The sequence below is a fragment of the Eleutherodactylus coqui genome, chromosome 6 (genome assembly GCF_035609145.1).
Source record: "Eleutherodactylus coqui strain aEleCoq1 chromosome 6, aEleCoq1.hap1, whole genome shotgun sequence".
Taxonomy (NCBI): Eukaryota; Metazoa; Chordata; class Amphibia; order Anura; family Eleutherodactylidae; genus Eleutherodactylus; species Eleutherodactylus coqui.
Genome location: NC_089842.1, coordinates 43,828,888 through 43,849,499, shown reverse-complemented (window position 1 = coordinate 43,849,499; position 20,612 = coordinate 43,828,888). Strand labels below are relative to the sequence as shown.

The 20,612-nt window shown below is 47.5% G+C and overlaps 1 protein-coding gene across 1 annotated transcript in view; it reads right to left on the bottom strand.

The window, feature by feature from the left end:
* The window catches only part of VPS13D (vacuolar protein sorting 13 homolog D), a 244,587-nt gene that overhangs the window by 117,890 nt on the left and 106,085 nt on the right, over nucleotides 1–20,612 (bottom strand). Inside the window, exons 44-52 of the mRNA XM_066606699.1 lie at nucleotides 18,139–18,289; nucleotides 16,475–16,685; nucleotides 15,547–15,794; nucleotides 14,567–14,758; nucleotides 10,971–11,097; nucleotides 10,531–10,673; nucleotides 6,325–6,455; nucleotides 6,063–6,238; nucleotides 4,558–4,681 (exon numbers count right to left, since the gene is read on the bottom strand). Coding sequence (XP_066462796.1) covers nucleotides 4,558–4,681; nucleotides 6,063–6,238; nucleotides 6,325–6,455; nucleotides 10,531–10,673; nucleotides 10,971–11,097; nucleotides 14,567–14,758; nucleotides 15,547–15,794; nucleotides 16,475–16,685; nucleotides 18,139–18,289 — 1,503 coding nt within the window. The remainder of the gene's footprint in view (nucleotides 1–4,557; nucleotides 4,682–6,062; nucleotides 6,239–6,324; nucleotides 6,456–10,530; nucleotides 10,674–10,970; nucleotides 11,098–14,566; nucleotides 14,759–15,546; nucleotides 15,795–16,474; nucleotides 16,686–18,138; nucleotides 18,290–20,612) is intronic.

The window sequence follows — 20,612 nt, the reverse complement described above, 5'->3', positions numbered from 1 at the left end:
CGGTTAGTGGAGGGTGGAAATACCAGCAAGTCAGTTTTAGGTAGGGAGCGGACATAATGTTAGAGACAGCGGACAGACAGACGGTGATGTTTTGGAGCAAGGGTGCAGAGATGTCACGGGAAGAGGTGTATAGCTGGGTGTCGTCAGCATAGAGGTGGTATTGGAGGCCAAATCTCATGATGGTCTGTCCAATAGGGGCTGTGTAGATAGAGAAAAGAAGGGGGCCGAGGACCGAGCCCTGGGGGACCCCAACAGCAAGGGGAAGACAAGGAGAGGTAGAGCCAGCAAAGGAGACACTGAAAGAGCGGTCAGATAGGTAGGAGGAGAACCAGGAGAGAGCAGTGTCCTTTAGGCCAATGGAGCGCAGCATACTGAGGAGGAGTTTGTGGTCCACAGTGTCAAATGCTGCGGAAAGGTCGAGGAGGATCAGTAGGGAGTAATCGCCCCTCGATTTGGCTGTCAGTAGGTCATTGGATACTCTTGTAACGGCAGTTTCTGTCGAGTGTTGAGGTCGGAAACCAGACTGTAGGGGGTCGAGGAGAGAGTTCTCTGATAGATAGCTTACAAGGCGGGAGTAAACCAGGCGTTCTAATAGTTTGGAGATGAAGGGGAGATTAAAGATGGGTCGGTAGTTGGCAGCATCAGTCGCGTCCAGAGTCGGCTTCTTTAGCAGTGGGGATATGATGGCGTATTTGAAAGAAGAGGGAAAGATGCCAGAGGTCAGAGAGAGGTTGAATATAGTGGTGAGATAAGAGATGACCACCAGGGAGAAAGAACGGAGGAGGTGTGAGGGGAGGGGGTCGCTAGCGCAGGTGGTGGGGCGAGCAGAGAAGAGCAATTTGGAGACTTCTTCCTCTGTCGCTGGTCTGAGTACAGACAGTGAGCAGGAGCTAGATGCTGACAAGACTAGGGTCAGGGCTAGTCTGGGATTGGGAAGTTATTTCCTGACGGATGTCATCAATTTTCTTTTTGAAGTAAGCAGCCAACTCTTTGGCACTGAGATCCGTCACCGGGGGCTGTGGTTTAGGGCTGAGAAGGTGTGAAAAGTATCAAAGAGACGTTTAGGGTTGTGGGATAGTGAGTAGACTAGAGAGGTGAAATAGACTTGTTTGGCACGGTGGAGGGCGAGGTTGTAGGTTCTGAGCATGAATTTGTAGTGGAGGAAGTCTGCGGATGTTTGCGATTTCCTCCACAGCCGTTCAGCACTTCTAGAGCACTGCCGGATGAAGCGCGCTTGAGGCGTGAGCCAGGGTTGCCGCGTTCTACATCGGATGGCTTGGGTCCTGGGGGGCGTCGCTTCATCCAGGGCATGTTTGAGAGCGGTGTTGTAGTGAGTGGCAGCCAGGTTGGGACAGGAGAGGAGAGAGATAGGGGACAGAGAGGACTGTAGGGATTCAGCAAAGTCCTGGGTGTGAACGGCCTTAAGGTTCCTGTAGGTACGGTAGGTAGGTGGGTCTAGAGAGATGTTAGGGAGCGTGACAGAGAAAGAGAGGAGGTTATGATCTGAGAGCGGGAGAGGGAAGTTAGTGAAGTTGGAAGCAGAGCAGAGACAGAGGAAGACCAGATCCAGGGTGTTGCCATCCCTGTGAGTGGGAGAGGCTGTGAGTTGAGAGAGACCAAGGGAGGAGGTGAGCGAAAGAAGCTGAGAGGCAGATGGGGAGTTGGGGTCATTAGTGGGGATGTTAAAATCACCTAAGATGAGGGTTGGTATTTCACAGAATAGGAAGTGGGGGAGCCAGGCAGCAAAGTGGTCCAAAAACAGGCGAGGAGCACCTGGGGGGCGGTAGATAACTGCTACTCGCATGGACAGCGGACGGAAAAGCCGTAGCATATGTACTTCAAATGATGGAAAAGTGAATGAGGGTACAGGGGGGGATGACCTGGTAGGTGCATTTCGGGGAGAGAAGAGCACCTACTCCTCCACCACGCCTGTCATCTGGTCTCGGGCTATGGGACAACTGCAGGCCACTGTAAGACAGTGCAGCAGGGGAGGCCGTGTCAGACTGCTGTATCCACGTTTCTGTGAGAGCGAGCAGACTTAAAGAATGAGCAGTAAAATAGTCGTGGATGGTGGGGAGTTTATTACATGCTGACTGGCAGTTCCGGAGGGCACATTTAAAGGAGTCAGGGGAGCGTATGCATGGGCTAGCAGTTGGGCTTGAGGGGTGTCTTAGTGAGTCAGGTAGGGGGTAATAGCTAGGAGCAGTGGAGGGTGGGCCAGGATTGGGAGAGATATCCCCAGCAGCTAGTGAAAGCATTCTGCCGATTATGGACTACTGAAGCCCGCAGTAATCAGAGGCCGCTGGCCGGCCGTCATGGTGGACGCGGCACACAAGGTTGTATCTGCGGATACCTCCAGCTCACAGACAGTAATACAGACAGATACGTAGAAATTGCTTTGAGTTCAGTTCCCTGACGCAGTGCTCACCAACCTGCGGTTCTTTAGTTGTTGCAGAACTACAACTCCCAGCATTCTGGGGACTGTAGCTATGCTAGAGAGCCACAAACTGGAGACCAATAAGTTCCTCAAAAATATTGTAACATTAAGGCCTCCTTCCCACGAACGGATTTACGCCGTGTAAATTCGCGGCAAAAATCCGCTGCGTTGCCCCCTGCTATTAGGTTCTATTGAATCTAATAGCTCAATGCTCACGATGCGGAATTCCACCGCGGAATTTCGCACCGTGAAATCACCCGTCCTCACCCGCGGCATGTTCTATTTGCCGCGGGTGTACGCGCTGACGGCTTCCATTGCAGTCAATGGAAGCCGTCCGTTCACGCTATCTCCCGCTGTAACACAGCGGAAGATAGCGTGAAAACGCTTTCCCGCCTACCGCCGCCGCGTCATATGACGCAGCCGGCCGCCTCATGTGACGCGGTGGGCGTGTCACATGACGCGACGGCGGTGGGCGGGGAAGCGTCTTCACGCTATCTTCCGCTGGTAAGTATGGGGTCTCTGGGGGGCGCCGTGACGGGCTTCACTGCGGAATATTCCGCTGCGGAGCCCGTCACGCTCGTGTGAAGCCGGCCTAAGACCGCTCTCACGCAGGTGGTTTTTTACAGTGTTTAGCGTGCGTTATTATTGCCTACCAATAACACTGTACTGAACCTCCATTCATTTCCATGGGGCTTCACAGATGAGAGTTTTAGTGCAGCGTTTATAATGCAGGCTAAAACGAACGCTGTATGTTCTATTTTCGGGCATTGCAGATCGTTTTTGACGCCCTGCATCTCCCATTGAAATGAATGGCGTGCGTTAAAAACACGGCTTACTATGCCACCGAGAGGGGTGGGGGGTGGGGTGGTGGGTGGTGACACAATCAGCTTGATTTGCCTGCATTGTTGCTGCACAAAATATGCGTTAAAAATGCAGGCAAACGCTCACAAGAACGCGTGAGAACGGCCCCTTGAAGACCACAGTTTCCTTTTATCGTCCCTGCCCTTCAATAGCCATACTCTAGCTGTATGAAGGCTTGTTTTTTGTGGGAGGGATTGTATTTTTTTTTTACGGTACCATTTAATGTACTTAAAGGCTGTAAAAAAAAGCGGGATGAAATGAAAGCAAAGAAAAAATGCAACTGCGCTATATTTTGGGGCTAGTTTATACAGCATTTACGGTGCAGTAAAAATGGCATGAACTTTCTACTATGGATCATTACGATTACTGCGGTACAATATTACATCGTTTTTTATGTTGCACTACTTTTAAAAAGTAAAGAAACTTTTTTTAAGCAATAATTACTTTCCATAGCCATATTCGGAGATCCATATTCTTTTTCACGGATTGGGCGGTATGAAAGCTTACTTTTTGTAGGGCAAGCTGTGGATTTTATTTGAACTATTTTGGGGTACATACATCTTTTTGTTCACTTTTTTCCCCAATTTCTGAGAGCCATGGTACCAAAAACAAAACAAAACAATGCAGCTTCGACATTCCATACTTTTTTTTTACTATGTTCACCACCATAGTTTAGACTCTTACAAACACAGCAATGACAAATGTGAGGTGGTTTAGATTTTTTTTATGGGCAAAATGGGAAAATGTTTATTTTAAACTTAAAATTAAATTTTTTTTTGCCGTTTTAATAATTGTATTAAGATATTTTCTACAATTTTTTTACATAAGGGACTTGAACTTGCGGCCACTTGATTGCTTATTCAATTTTTTTAGTCATTTTTAATGTTGCCTATTTAGTACTGTAAGAGGCAGGGCTTAGCAGATATCCATGCATGGCAGCCTTGAGAGCCATACTAGACCCATTGACACCTTGTGATTGCATCGCATGAAGGGAACTGAAGGGGCGCCAGCTGGCTATTTACATCTATGGTCAGTTCTGACCATGGCATCTAAATATTTAACTACTGTGATGAGAGATTACTCTGATAGCAGCAGGCAGCTGATCGCTTTCGGTTATGGAACGGAATCGGCTCCCTATCCCGTTTCATAATCCTTTATGACCACATGACATTTACCCGATGTGGTCAGAAAGGGTTAAACAAAAACAGCAAAAAATGGTAAATCATATGTAGATCACTAGTTAATATCCCCAGATTTACCTTCGAGAAATTATCCACACGAAACGGAGGAGGCAGCTGATCGGTGTTACTGAAGGAGATGCGGTACGTGGCGCCTTCCAATGTAATTTCCACCCTCAAGAAGTAACATTTTCCAAGCGTGTCCCTAAAACAAAATAAGGAGAACTTTGATGAGATGAAGACTCCAACTGAATCATCTAGCCACTAGCAAAGTCCACCTAAACCCTTCCAGACTTGTTCATGCTCTATGCCCTGTAACCGTAGGGCATTTTTACACACCGCATGTGCTGTGCAACGGATGTGGGGTCCTGGCGGGCACTATGCAAACATTTGAGTGGGACACCCTGGGTGACGTCACATGTCAAGAACGGCCATCTGTATGACCTCGCCATTTATCCTTGGCCTCATTAACAACATGAAACGTGTTAATAGTGTAAATGGAGTCTAAACATATAAATGCATCACCAGATTTTTTTAATCTGTACTGGAACCTGTTCCTTTTTTTATTTTTTTATTGTATAACCCAGGGATTCCCAACTGGGGTGTTGCGGCACCCTGGTGTGCCATGAGGGTCTGCTAGGGGTGCCGTGAGTATTCTGAACGTGTGCTCCAGCGAGGTCAGAAAAAAACCCTGGGGGCGACAAAGAGGTGAAGGACGGTAGCGGAGGTAAACAACCTGCCAAAACGTGAAGGGGTTCCATGGAGAGAAAGGCCACAGAAGTGGGGCTACCTGACTGAAGGTATTCAGGGTTCTGAAAAGTGCACCATGATGAGAGTATGGGAGGTGAGGGGCGATGGCGCTATACTTACCTAATCCCATTTACTCACCTTATCTTCATCCTTTTCGCTTCGACACCAGTAGGGTCACCGCTTCAACGACCGTCACTTATCACTTAATGGTGAGAGATCGCTGGTTATGGGGGAGTAGATTGGAATCTCAGGTGCTGTAATCCTGGGTTATCTGCCACCTACTTTACAATAGAAGGAGTAACGTACCTTAAGGTAGGAGGTGGGGCATGCCGAGATAGCTCCACCCACCTCCATTCACTGCAAGCAGGCATCTTTCATAGATGAACAACTGCTTGCTGGCGCAGGCCGATAGTCGCTTGGTTTTTAGCTGAACTAAAATCCAAGCAACCCCAACAAGTAAACGCTTTCTCGCTCAGTGCCCTGTTGGTGGCCATGTATACACAGGACGACTATCGCCTGAAATCACCGTTTCCAGCGAAGATTCGGGCGACAATAGCCCCGTGTTATGGTACCTTTACACTTCATTCTGCGCCTATGCGGATAATGAGATGACGTGTCGGGCTATTGGGGAACTAGGGACCAGCATCAAAACCATTTATTTATTTAATACAAGGAAAATAAAGAAAACTGCCAAAAAATTACAACATTTTGCATAACAAGTTCATTTTCTGAAGACTTTTTAGATACAAAGACGACTAAGTTCACATCCAGTGACATTAAACGTTCATCTACACATTTGACGGCGATTAAACATTCATTCTTTTATAGATATTTACCTCATATTGATATGAAAGGAGTTATTTTTATTAACCTCAAAGCCCCCAGACCAAGTGCAGTTGGAAACATCCATTAATCGCACACACAGTAATTGGTCATAATCATTTCTTGGCCAATGGAACACAACACTTGAGCCAGGAAGAGTTGAGATATAACCCTCAGGATTGTTGGTGCCCTAGGGTAAAGAAAACACTTGTCACACCGTATATTGGGGGGTCGGGTATCGAACAGTAATTTTTGCATTTTTCTAGGTTCACTTACCTGACCTCTGGCAAACTCTCTTTGGGCAAAGGCAAGCTTGTGACTTGATTTGTTGATTAATAAGTATCGAGGAGCAAAAGTGACCATACAGGTATCTCTGTACCTTCCCCGGCCCTTCTTAACATCAATACCTAAAACAGAGGACATCCTTTTTAAAATGACATGTAACAAAACACTGAAATTTATGTAAACCCAAGAGGTAAAAAGGGGTGAAGGAAGAGCAAAAGGGGAAAGGGGTGAAGGGAGAGCAGAAGGGGAAAGGGGTGAAGGAAGAGCAGAAGGGGAAAGGGGTGAAGGAAGAGCAGAAGGGGAAAGGGGTGAAGGAAGAGCAAAAGGGGAAAGAGGTGAAGGAAGAGCAAAAGGGGTGAATGAATAGCAAAAGGGGAAAGGGGTGAAGGAATAGCAAAAGGGGAAAGGGGTGAAGGAATAGCAAAAGGGGAAAGGGGTGAAGGAATAGCAAAAGGGGAAAGGGGTGAAGGAAGAGCAAAAGGGGAAAGGGGTGAAGGAAGAGCAAAAGGGGTGAAGGAAGAGCAAAAGGGGAAAGGGGTGAAGGAAGAGCAAAAGGGGTGAAGGAAGAGCAAAAGGGGAAAGGGGTGAAGGAAGAGCAAAAGGGGAAAGGGGTGAAGGAAGAGCAAAAGGGGAAAGGGGTGAAGGAAGAGCAAAAAGGGAAAGGGGTGAAGGAAGAGCAAAAGGGGAAAGGGGTGAAGGAAGAGCAAAAGGGGTGAAGGAATAGCAAAAGGGGTGAAGGAATAGCAAAAGGGGAAAGGGGTGAAGGAATAGCAAAAGGGGAAAGGGGTGAAGGAATAGCAAAAGGGGAAAGGGGTGAAGGAAGAGCAAAAGGGGAAAGGGGTGAAGGAAGAGCAAAAGGGGAAAGGGGTGAAGGAAGAGCAAAAGGGGAAAGGGGTGAAGGAAGAGCAAAAGGGGAAAGAGGTGAAGGAAGAGCAAAAGGGGAAAGAGGTGAAGGAAGAGCAAAAGGGGTGAATGAATAGCAAAAGGGGAAAGGGGTGAAGGAATAGCAAAAGGGGAAAGGGGTGAAGGAATAGCAAAAGGGGAAAGGGGTGAAGGAATAGCAAAAGGGGAAAGGGGTGAAGGAATAGCAAAAGGGGAAAGGGGTGAAGGAATAGCAAAAGGGGAAAGGGGTGAAGGAATAGCAAAAGGGGAAAGGGGTGAAGGAATAGCAAAAGGGGTGAAGGAATAGCAAAAGGGGTGAAGGAAGAGCAAAAGGGAAAAGAGGTGAAGGAAGAGCAAAAGGGGAAAGAGGTGAAGGAAGAGCAAAAGGGGAAAGAGGTGAAGGAAGAGCAAAAGTGGAAAGAGGTGAAGGAAGAGCAAAAGGGGAAAGAGGTGAAGGAAGAGCAAAAGGGGAAAGAGGTGAAGGAAGAGCAAAAGGGGAAAGAGGTGAAGGAAGAGCAAAAGGGGAAAGAGGTGAAGGAAGAGCAAAAGGGGAAAGGGGTGAAGGAAGAGCAAAAGGGGAAAGGGGTGAAGGAAGAGCAAAAGGGGAAAGGGGTGAAGGAAGAGCAAAAGGGGAAAGGGGTGAAGGAAGAGCAAAAGGGGAAAGGGGTGAAGGAAGAGCAAAAGGGGAAAGAGGTGAAGGAAGAGCAAAAGGGGTGAATGAATAGCAAAAGGGGAAAGGGGTGAAGGAATAGCAAAAGGGGAAAGGGGTGAAGGAATAGCAAAAGGGGAAAGGGGTGAAGGAATAGCAAAAGGGGTGAAGGAATAGCAAAAGGGGAAAGGGGTGAAGGAATAGCAAAAGGGGTGAAGGAATAGCAAAAGGGGAAAGGGGTGAAGGGAGAGCAAAAGGGGAAAGGGGTGAAGGGAGAGCAAAAGGGGAAAGGGGTGAAGGGAGAGCAAAAGGGGAAAGGGGTGAAGGGAGAGCAAAAGGGGTGAAGGAAGAGCAAAAGGGGAAAGAGGTGAAGGAAGAGCAAAAGGGAAAAGAGGTGAAGGAAGAGCAAAAGGGGAAAGAGGTGAAGGAAGAGCAAAAGGGGAAAGAGGTGAAGGAAGAGCAAAAGGGGAAAGGGGTGAAGGGAGAGCCAAAGGGGAAAGGGGTGAAGGGAGAGCAAAAGGGGAAAGGGGTGTAGGGAGAGCAAAAGGGGTGAAGGAAGAGCAAAAGGGGAAAGAGGTGAAGGAAGAGCAAAAGGGGAAAGTGGTGAAGGAAGAGCAAAAGGGGAAAGAGGTGAAGGAAGAGCAAAAGGGGAAAGAGGTGAAGGAAGAGCAAAAGGGGAAAGAGGTGAAGGAAGAGCAAAAGGGGAAAGAGGTGAAGGAAGAGCAAAAGGGGAAAGAGGTGAAGGAAGAGCAAAAGGGGAAAGAGGTGAAGGAAGAGCAAAAGGGGAAAGAGGTGAAGGAAGAGCAAAAGGGGAAAGAGGTGAAGGAAGAGCAAAAGGGGAAAGAGGTGAAGGAAGAGCAAAAGGGGAAAGAGGTGAAGGAAGAGCAAAAGGGGAAAGAGGTGAAGGAAGAGCAAAAGGGGAAAGAGGTGAAGGAAGAGCAAAAGGGGAAAGAGGTGAAGGAAGAGCAAAAGGGGAAAGGGGTGAAGGGAGAGCAAAAGGGGAAAGGGGTGAAGGGAGAGCAAAAGGGGAAAGGGGTGAAGGGAGAGCAAAAGGGGAAAGGGGTGAAGGGAGAGCAAAAGGGGAAAGGGGTGAAGGGAGAGCAAAAGGGGAAAGGGTTGAAGGGAGAGCAAAAGGGGTGAAGGAAGAGCAAAAGGGGAAAGAGGTGAAGGAAGAGCAAAAGGGGAAAGAGGTGAAGGAAGAGCAAAAGGGGAAAGAGGTGAAGGAAGAGCAAAAGGGGAAAGAGGTGAAGGAAGAGCAAAAGGGGAAAGAGGTGAAGGAAGAGCAAAAGGGGAAAGAGGTGAAGGAAGAGCAAAAGGGGAAAGAGGTGAAAGAAGAGCAAAAGGGGAAAGAGGTGAAGGAAGAGCAAAAGGTGATGAAAGACCATGGGCTGGGAAAAGTGTTGAAAGATCAAAGGGGCGGGAGAGGTGATAGAAGATCAAAGGAGGAAGGGGGAGGATGTGATCGAAGACCAAAGGGTGGGTTGGGGGAAGAACAAGGACGGGGATGGGTGAGGGAAGAACAAGGATGTGGGGGGGGGGGGGTGAGGGAAGAACAAGGATGTGGGGGGGGGGGTGAGGGAAGAACAAGGATGTGGGGGGGGGGGTGAGGGAAGAACAAGGATGTGGGGGAGGGGTGAGGGAAGAACAAGGATGTGGGGGAGGGGTGAGGGAAGAACAAGGATGTGGGGAGGGGGGGTGAGGGAAGAACAAGGATGTGGGGAGGGGGGGTGAGGGAAGAACAAGGATGTGGGGAGGGGGGGTGAGGGAAGAACAAGGATGTGGGGAGGGGGGGGGTGAGGGAAGAACAAGGATGTGGGGAGGGGGGGGGTGAGGGAAGAACAAGGATGTGGGGAGGGGGGGGGTGAGGGAAGAACAAGGATGTGGGGAGGGGGGGGTGAGGGAAGAACAAGGATGTGGGGAGGGGGGGTGAGGGAAGAACAAGGATGTGGGGAGGGGGGGGTGAGGGAAGAACAAGGATGTGGGGAGGGGGGGTGAGGGAAGAACAAGGATGTGGGGAGGGGGGGGTGAGGGAAGAACAAGGATGTGGGGAGGGGGGGGGTGAGGGAAGAACAAGGATGTGGGGAGGGGGGGTGAGGGAAGAACAAAGATGTGGGGAGGGGGGGGTGAGGGAAGAACAAGGATGTGGGGAGGGGGGGTGAGGGAAGAACAAGGATGTGGGGAGGGGGGGAGTGAGGGAAGAACAAGGATATGGGGAGGGGGGGGAGTGAGGGAAGAACAAGGATATGTGGAGGGGGGGGGGGGGAGTGAGGGAAGAACAAGGATGTGGGGAGGGGGGGAGTGAGGGAAGAACAAGGATTGGGGAAAGGGGGTGGAGAATGCGAGGAGACCAAAGGGGGAAAAAGGTGAGGGAAAGCCTGGAGGAAAGGTGATTAATGACGAGTTTTAAAAAGGCAAGGAACAAGGGAAAAAAATTAGGGAATGAATAGCAAAAAAGGCGAGTAACAAACATAGGAAAACTGAGCAATAACAAGGGGAAAAGGCAAGGAATGAGAAAAAAGCCCCCAGCTAATCCAAAGACCTATAGGAAAGCATCTTTAACACCAAAATCAGGATTAGTAAAATGTATACATAACATAAGCATCAACTAACACTGGGGGGCAAAGTATCATCGTTTCCCTCAGCTTCCATCTTGTTGTCTCTCTCACCTATGTTGTAGATCAGGCCTGGGCGGTTCCCTTGCTGGATCACTTTCAAAGCTCGTACTCCACTACCTCCATCGAGAGAAAACGCCTGACACCAACCTGGAATCCCATCTGGATGGATGCCTTTTCCGACTCTCATTGTACAACTATGGATTGAAATAAAAGCACTTACATGCAAACCAAACCACCTGCAGTGGAATACCAGGAAATCCCTTACTGCCTAACAGCTCCTACCAACATGGCCAACAGATCTCTATCAGGAGGTTACACTCAGTGTACCGGACCATCTTAGCAGCTGGGCATCATAAACAACATGCAGTGCCCCAATGAAAAGAGTGAAAAAAATATTCTGTATATACTTGAATAACATGAAACAGGAAAAGTAGAAGTGAATAATTTAAACTAATCCAAAGATACTGCGTTCAGTTCCACAAGTCACTTACAGGTTTGGAAGCTCCTTATCCGTGTAGCAGAATAAGAGCGGACTCAGACTTCTAGCAAGCTCATGTTCCTCAAACTGTCCGGCAGCGTCTGTCTTGGCGTTGTCTTGTCTAAAAATCAATGGCAATCCTGCAAATAGAGCCGAGAGTCTGTAAGCACCGCAAAGTACTAAATACAAGATGCTAAACATGTTCAGTGACAGCAGGTACGCTGCGCACAAAACTACTGACTGATCGGTATGTAAACCGAATAATTAGCGAACAAGCCAACAATGATTTTCATGCTTGCATGTAACAAACAATAAGCGAACACATTTGTTCATCATTCGATCGTTGGCCGTGTTTACCCTGAACAATTAATTAATGTGCGAAATTGAATAATCCAGTGATTTTTTGGAACGCCAATCCTTCCATGTAAACGCACCTTTAGGCCCAATGTCCACGGGTGGATCTGATTTCCAGAATCTGTGCGGGTCACCCACGTGTAAGATTCGCGGATCAAGCCGCCCATAGGAATACATAGGCATCCGCAAATGACTTAAAGCATGCAGATTTATTTTGCGTTACCTTTCGGTCCAGAAAACAAATGAAAGCATTCTCCATTTTGCTGTGGATCCCACATGGATGGCTTCCATTGAAATCAATGAAGCCGTCCAATCTGTAGCCCGCCCGCAGCTGATGGGCCGCGGACACCGCGGGAAAGCAGGAGTTAAAGAAAAAAAAAAAAAGGACTGAGTATGTGTGCCAGCCGGTGTTTCCACACACATCTACAGTGAAAAAGAAAGAAAATCTGAATCTGGATGGGACGCAGGAGACCCACACAGGACAAGACAGGTAAAAAAATGTCCTCGGCTGCGGGCAGGGTTGCATCCTGCTGCGGGCTCTTGTGGGCAGAATCTCACCTGCCCATGGGCATAAGGCCTTAGACTATACATATTAGTGCACATCGTGCATCAGTTAGCTAGAGATACAGTGCGGCCATCTTTGTTGGTCCAAGATCGGAGGGTCGCTTTAGGTATTGCGTAATTAGCACTAAGGCTGCCCTAATAGCATAATCAAATGCAAACTCAATAAGTAATGATGTGAAGTTATGCAATCATCTCCTCCTTCTTATAGTATGATCCAAATAAATCCTGAAATTATTGCTACATAATAATAATAATAATAATCTTTATTTGTATAGCGCCAACTTATTCCGCAGCGCTTTCAGGCATGGATAAATGCAAAACAATACAACAAATACAATATAAGGTACATTGGGTTAGACACAAATGGGTTGGGGGTGGTACAGGAGGTGCAGGGGGTGGGGAACACAGGCAATAGGAAATTTTATGTACAGATCATTTATCAGAAGGCAAACAGGGTGGAGCACCATAGGGAGGGGCGAGGGACTAGGTCAGGGGATTTGGTATGCTTCCCTGAAGAGGTGCGTTTTTAAGGCACGTCTGAAATTTTGTGCATCGGGAATTGTCCGGATGCCTTGGGGTAGAGCATTCCAGAGGATGGGTGCTGCTCTGGTGAAGTCCTGTAGGCGAGCGTGTGAGGTTCGTATTACAGGGGCGTTTAGTCTGAGGGTGTTAGCCGATCGGAGTGAGCGCGCTGGGTGGTATACTGACAGTAGGGAGGCGATGTATGGTGGCGCAGCGCCATGCAGAGCTTTGTGAGTGAGGTAGAGGAGTTTAAATTTAGTTCTGCAGTGGATGGGCAGCCAATGCAGCGACTGGCATAATGCAGAGGCGTCTGAGTAACGACTGGATAGAAAAATGAGTCTAGCTGCTACATTTAGTATGGATTGGAGCGGAGCGAGTCTAGTGCGGGGGAGGCCGATGAGTAGCGAGTTGCAGTAGTCAAGCCGGGAGTGGATGAGCGCAACCCACGAGCGTCTTTAGCGTGTCCGTGGTTAGGAACGGACGTATTTTAGCAATATTTCTGAGGTGCATGTGGCATGTTTGGGCCAGAGATTGGATATGGGGGGCAAAGGAGAGGTCAGAGTCCAGTGTGACCCCAAGGCATCGGGCATGCCGTCTGGGGGTTATGATGGTGCCAGACACTGGAATGGAGATGTTGAGGGGAGGTCGGTTAGAAGGTGGAAAGACAAGGAGGTCAGTTTTAGAGAGGTTTAGTTTGAGAAAAAGGGAGGACATAGTGTTAGAGACAGCGGACAGACAGTCGGTGATATTTTGGAGGAATGGTCCAGAGATCTCACGAGAGGAGGTGTATAGTTGGGTGTCGTCAGCATAGAGATGGTATTGGAGGCCGAATCTGTGGATTGTTTGTCCAATTGGGGCAGTATAGATAGAGAAAAGAAGGGGACCAAGGACCGAGCCCTGGGGTACCCCGACAGCGAGAGGAAGTGGAGCAGAGATAGAACCAGCAAAGGAAACACTGAAAGAGCGGTCAGAGAGGTAGGAGGAGAACCAGGAGAGAGCAGTATCCTTTAGACCAATAGAGTGGAGCATAGTGAGAAGGAGATTATGGTCAACAGTGTCAAATGCAGCAGACAGGTCAAGGAGGATTAGTAGGTAGTAATCACCTCTCGACTTTGCAGTCATCAGGTCATTTGTTACTTTTGTAAGGGCAGTTTCGGTCAAGTGTAGAGAGCGGAAATCAGACTGGAGGGGGTCGAGGAGTAAGTTGTCAGAGAGAAAGCGAGTAAGCCGGGAGTAGACCAGGCGTTCCAGTAATTTGGAGATAAAGGGGAGGTTTGAGACGGGTCGGTAGTTAGCAGCATTAGTCGGGTCCAGGGTTAGTTTTTTAAGCAGAGGGGATATAATGGAGTGTTTGAATGAGGAGGGAAAAGTGCCAGAGGTTAGGGAGAGGTTGCAGATTGTGGTAAGGTGAGTAATGAGAGCTGGGGAAAGGGAGCGGAGGAGGTGAGAGGGGAGAGGGTCGCTAGCGCAGGTGGTAGGGCGGGCAGTGGAAAGGAGCCTGGAGACTTCTTCCTCTGTCGTTGGTTCTAGCGTAGATAGTGAGTAGGTGCTGGGTGCAGTGCTGATGAAGCTGGGATCAGGGCTAACCCTGCAGCTTTCAGAGATTTCTTTTCGAATGTGGTCGATTTTTTCTTTGAAATAGGCAGCTAGTTCTCCAGCAGTCAGGTCTGTCGCAGGGGCCTGTTCCTTGGGGCTGAGGAGGGAGTGAAAGGTCTCAAAGAGTTGTTTGGGGTTGTGGGATAGTGAGGAGACAAGGGAGGTGAAATAAACTTGTTTGGCATGGTGAAGGGCTAGGTTATACATTTTAAGCATGAATTTGAAGTGGAGGAAGTCTGCTGGCAGCTTTGACTTTCTCCACAGCCGCTCGGCGCACCTAGAGCACCGCCGGATGAAGCGTGTTTGGGACGTGAGCCAGGGTTGCCGTGGTCTGCGTTTGACAGCTCGCGTCACGGGTGGTGCCACTTCATCCAGGGCACGGCTGAGGGTGGTGTGGTAGTATTCGGCTGCCAGGTTAGGGCAGGGGAGGCGAGAGATGGGCGATAGGGAGGACTGAATAGTTTCGGCAAACTGTTTAGTGCGGACAGACTGGAGGTTCCTAGAGGTAAAACATTAACGATCATGATGATGATGATGATGATGATGGAGATGTGGTGATACTCTATTACTAACCTGTTTTATTAATCAGCCAATAAGGAGCTGAGATAAATATCTTCAGGGAGCCCTCGGCCCGGCACATAATGCGGATGGTGAGGTTAAGCTGTCTCTTGTTGGCATCGTACAGTCGCATCCTAACCATATAGTTCTGGGTACCGGGGGGAATCAACAGCTCCTTGCAGTGTTGAAAATTTTCGACAGCGATTCCTGTTAAAAAATGTGATGCAAGAGACACTGTAAACACATAACCAATGTCACAAGTCAATATCTTAGAGGAGCCTTTCCCTTTGCTTGACCTAATAGAAAGCTGCTGTCATGGTCTGCTATAGTACAGATACAGTAGAGCTGTAACTCCGTCATGGTCATTGCTTCTACAGCTCTCATTACACTTGTCACTCTTCCCTTCACTCATCTCATACTGCACAGACTGCTTGCTTTAATCAGAGCTGATGCTGCTGTAATAACAGGACCTTATTAGTTAGCAAGCTCCCCTCTACAGACGGCTTTGTAATTTCTGTTCTGGCCAAAATATTGAAGTTATTTTAACTACATATCACTCAATATCTCTGTTTCTCTTACTCTAAGCAGGGAGAAAGTAAAGGGCTGCAGTAATACAAGGCTACTTGTACTCTGCTCCATACTGAAATTAATGCAGTGGACATCATGTAAGTGAATGAATTGAAAGAGACTCCGGAGACAAAGATGGCTGAACTGCTTCTCTGACTACCTGACGCACATTGTGCATTAGCATACATCATTAGTCTTATACCCTATACACCTGCTTTGATTGACCAGTACTGCTCATGTGAACAGCACTGGCCAGTCACATCAGCATGTAACATCTTAGACTTCGCATACTAATACACAGTGTGCAGCAGATCGTCAGAGAAGCAGTTCAGCCATCTTCGTTTCTCTATAAATGCTGCTTCTTTGGAAGCACTGTTTCCTTTTACAGTACGGTCCTATATAGTAGACCACAGAGTACAAGAACTCACCAAGTTCAAAGTTTTGGGCTGTATCAGCCGTGTGCAGGGCCATCTCTTTCCCAGATTTTAAGGTTCCTTTAAGAGGTGAACCCTTTACATAAAAGTTCAGCTCGCACGGCAGCAGGTTGCAGATGACCACAGTGGGCAGCAGGAAGATGGAATGGCCGGGCTGTCTGTATATTTGTTTTGCGCTGTCGGAAAAGATATTTGATGGCATGTAATCTGGATAGTTTTCTTTCCTCAGAGCCACGCAGAACCTGAAGAATGGAGGGAAACCATCATTGCCCGACTTGACAAATCAGTAACAAGTTTAAGTGTTCCTATCGTTAGAAATAGTTTTTAGACAAATCAGTATTTACTGAAAAAGAAAAAGAAAAAACAAAAAAAAACACTGATCCCGAAAACGGGGGTCCTGCTTCTCCCTCTTCTTAACACTGTGAGTTTGCTGCACCCACCTACAGTGACATCAGACTGAATGCAGAGGCGATCGCGCATGCGCAGCACCACACCATCCATTTCAATGGAGCTGATGGAAATAGCCGAGCACAAGCGTTTGGCTATCTTTGTCAGCACCTTTGAAGCCTAATGTAATGTAATTGTGAATGCGTGACCGCCACTCTCTTCAATCTCCTCCTCTCGGAGGGGGTGCAGCGATCCCGCAATGAGTAGGACAAGGGTAAATGGAACCCCCATTCTTGGGATTGGTAGGGGTCTCAGTGGTGAAACTCCATCTATCAGGCTTTTATCACCTATCCTGTATATTGGTGATCAAAGTCTATTTTGGAATCACCCCTTTAAGTTGCAATTTTCAAGACCTCTACTTGCATCAAGTGAATGGAAATATTCTTATTTCTATCTATGTCCAAGTGAAACAGCTGCAGGGCTTATTACAATGAATCTCTTGTAGCAAGGTGTGAGCAACTCCAGGTATCGTCACCTAAAATATCTGCTGTTCTCTGTATCCATGGAGTGACACTCGCGTTTACTGCTTGACACTTCCCCGGTCTTGGTGACGTTAGTCCAGTGGATTGGCGTCTTACAGAAGAACACTCCCATTCCTCGGGGCCGAGCCTGCAGTCTCCAGGATGTCAGATGTAAGGGGATTGCAAAGGAATCTCCGGGCATCACAGCAGGTAGAATTACTGGCTCTGCGAATACACAAAAGGATCCTATGGTAAAGACATCTGGCGTAAAGACGGCGTGTCATGGGTTAAGGAAAAAAACTGGTAGTGTGTGAAACATGAAAAAAACAGGTAAGAGTTGTGCGGAGTGCTTGCCATAGACAACATTGCCGTCCTTAGTTACACTTCTTCACGCCTGATAGTAAAAGCCTCTATAAGCCCGTGGTGGGCTAATAACTACATTATGGCCCCCTGTCCACGGCAGTGATTGTGCCGGCGGTAAATCGCCGGCGAATCACAGCGTCTGAAGCTTTCCATTGGATTGCTATGGAAAGTGCCAGACCCATGTCCACGAGCAGAGAATCATTGCGATTCTTCGCTCGCGGCCGGCAATTCGCAGCATGCTGCAAATTGCCCCGATTCTCCGCGGTCAGCCTATCTGTCAGATTAGGCTGACCGCGGAGATCCGTCTGCATCCGCTGCGGCATACTGAAAACACCTGTGGACAGGGGCCCAAGAGTGGCTCAGACGCGGCCATTGACTTTCTTTAAGGGTTGCATACTACATTCAATATGTCAACTACTTTCTATCTCGAAATGTACAGTGTCACGATGCCCAAAAAATATTGCAGGCACTTGCTCTCCAAGAAATGGTGCAGCCTCCGTGACCATCAAGCCACCGCCCAGCCACATGCCTCCCGGAAGCATATATCCCTATTCAACACCACCTCTACTCGGGCCAACCTAAACAACCAATCACCGCGAATCAGCCAAAGCAAATAACCAATCACCGTGAATGAGTAAATCCAAACAACCAATCAAGTTGCGAATGGTGTGCAGATGGGGTGTAAAAAACTAATATGTCTCCCAGAAACATCCCTCTAGAATGCCGAGAATGAACGCTATATTACAGGAAGAGGATCCGGACGGCTGGAGGTGAGGTGACCCGGGGGACTGCAGGAGCCAGGAGAGGAACGGAGAGGAGAAGATATGGTAAGAAAACTGTCTGGGGAAGAAGAGGTAAGTATTGATTTTTTTTTTCTAATTACAGAACCCCTTTAAAGCCCACATTACGGGTAGCAATATAAGAGGGAGATGAACATGTGGAGTCTGTATGGCTAATGAAGAGAAAACCAACCATAAAATCATGGGGGTTTTCTATAGAGCACCAAATACATCAAAAGCAAACAGAAAATGTATTACTGAAGCAAATAAAATAAGTGGCAAATCACAATAAGGTAAGTATTATGGAGAAGCTGAAATTTGCGTATTATGACAAGGAGCGCCCTTTACGTCTAAAGGAGAGAAGGTTTCTGAACCAACCTAGAAGGGGGTTCTTTACTGTAAAAGCACTAAGACTCTGGAACACTCTGCCTGAGGATGTGGTGATGGTGAACCCACTCAACCTAAACTGTAACGGCACATCATTCACTCCCACATTTTGCCGATTTAAGAAAAGATAACTGAAATAAACGACTTACTGTCTGGAGCTGATGGGCTGTCAAGTCGAAGTTCCATAGGGATCTCAAGCTTGTTTTTCACAATCAGAGATGATCGGACAGTTACCACCTTCCGAGCGCTGCCCTCCATGGTGACCGCAAACACAACGCGTACCGGAGGCAACGCTGAAAACTGCAAAAGAAACAGAACAGTGGAGAGCAGTAATTAGGGTAGATGGACTGTAAGTTTATGAAAACATCGATCACCAAAGATGAATTTTTGATAGGAGTCATAGCAGGGATTGGTTTCCTTTAGCTACTAGATCTTTAGCAGTATGGTGGGGTACTCGGGCGACTCCGTATTAGCACTGCTGCTATTCCAGCTGGGATGGCTTAAAGGGAAGCTATCACCAGGCTTCGGTAGCCCAAACCACAGGCAGCACAAATCCAGAACAGGTATTTACAGTGCCCCTATGTAAGTGTATTCTGAAATGCTGAAACGCACTTTAACCCCTTTGTGACACACATACAGCTATATACGTCCTAACTGCACATACCCCATGCAGTTAGCACATATATAGCCGTCCATTGCACATGCTGTGTATGCAGCGGGCTCAGTAGCCAAACAGGCTCCATATACAGCGGGTATCAGGTGTCTTTGACAGCCAAAATCCGCCATTCGAGATGGCTCTGATCACAGTTAACCATTTAAATGCCCGTCAGATCTGATAGTGGCATTTAAACGCCCCGATCGAGACTTGGATGGGGCTGCCGTCCAGTTGTCATGGCAACCTGGGGGACTTCTGAAAGTCCCCAAGGCTGCTATGATTGTGTTACGGTATACTACCCTTGATACGCCAGCCCGGGTTGCCCAGGATCTCACCCACAACCCCTGTCCCTGCCTGCTTGCCTCCACTCCTAGCTAACCCCAGGTGGGCAACTGGGCACTGGTCCCTACTCTCACTAGGGACCGAGAAGGGACGCTGGCGTATCTGATGGAAGGGTAGAATAATGACAGAAAAGGTAGATGAAAAGCAACCAACACGAACAAACTAATCAGAACCGAGGCAGATGGAAAAACCTTGCAGATGGTAGCAACTATAGCAGACAAGCTAATAGAGGCAGGAGGCCTACAGACGCAGACTAGCTAGCACACTGAAGGAAAACAATAACTGGCAGTGACTGCAAGTCCCTGCCAGACCCTGGGAGGACAAGCAACCGCCGCATGGTAACAGATTGTTTACCTACTGAAGATGTGCCTGTGGCACGTCTTTACTAGGCACAGCCTGTAAAAATATACTATAATGCAATATCATAGTGTTGCATTATACTATATAAGTGATTAAATGATCACAGGTTCAAATCCCCAATAAAGACTAATAAAAAAAAGGTAAATAGAGATAAAACAAAGATTTTATTCAAATTATAAAGATTATTAAAAGTTCTAAAAAATGTTTTTATTTCCTCAGTCAGCACTAAATCATCCCAGACAGATATTTGTCCAGCCTTTGTTTGAACACTTCCATTGAAGGAGAACTCACCACCTCCCGTGGTAACCTGTTCCACTCATTGATCACCTTCACTGTCTAATATCTAATCTGTGTCTCCTCCCTTTCAGTTTCATCCCATTGCTTCTAGTTTTTCCTTCTGCAAATGAGAATAGGGCTGATCCCTCTGCACTGTGACAGCCCTTCAGATATTTGTAGACAGCTATTAAGTCTCCTTTCAGTCTTTTTTGCAAGCTAAACATTCTCAGATCCTTTAACCGTTCCTCATAGGACATGATGGGCAGACCGTTCACCATTTTGGTAAGTCTTCTCTGAACTTGCCCCAGTTTGTCTATGTCTTTTTTAAAAGTGGAATGACCAGAACTGGACACAGTATTCCAGATGAGGTCTGACTAAAAAAAGAGTAGAGAGAGATAATGACCTCACGTGATCTAGACTCTATGCTTCTCTTAATAAATCTCAGAATTGGGTTTGTCTTTTTCGCTGCTGCATCACACTGTTGACTCATGCTCAGTCTATGATCTATTAGTATACCCAAATCTTTTTCACATGTGCTGCTGCTTAGCCCAATTCCTTCATTCTGTATGTGCTTTTTTAATTTTTCTTGCCCAAATGTAGGGCTTCACATTTCTCCTTGTTAAATACCATTTGGTTAGTCACCTCCCACTGTTCAAGCTTTTCTAGATCTTTCTGAATACTATCTCTCTTCTCTAGTGTTAGCTATCCCTCCTAGCTTTGTGCTGTTGGCAAATTTGATCAGCTTCCCATCAATTCCCTCCTCCAGATCATTTATAAAAATGTTGACCAACACTGGGCCTAGGACAGAGCCTTGTGGTACCCCACTTGATATATTCTTCCACTCGGATGTGCAGCCATTTGTGACCACTCTAAGTACGAATACTCAGCCAGTTGTGAATCCACCTAACAGTTGCCTTGTCAATCCAACATTTGGTCATTTTTTTCAATAAATATGGTATGAGATACTTTGTCAAATGCTTTACTAAAGTC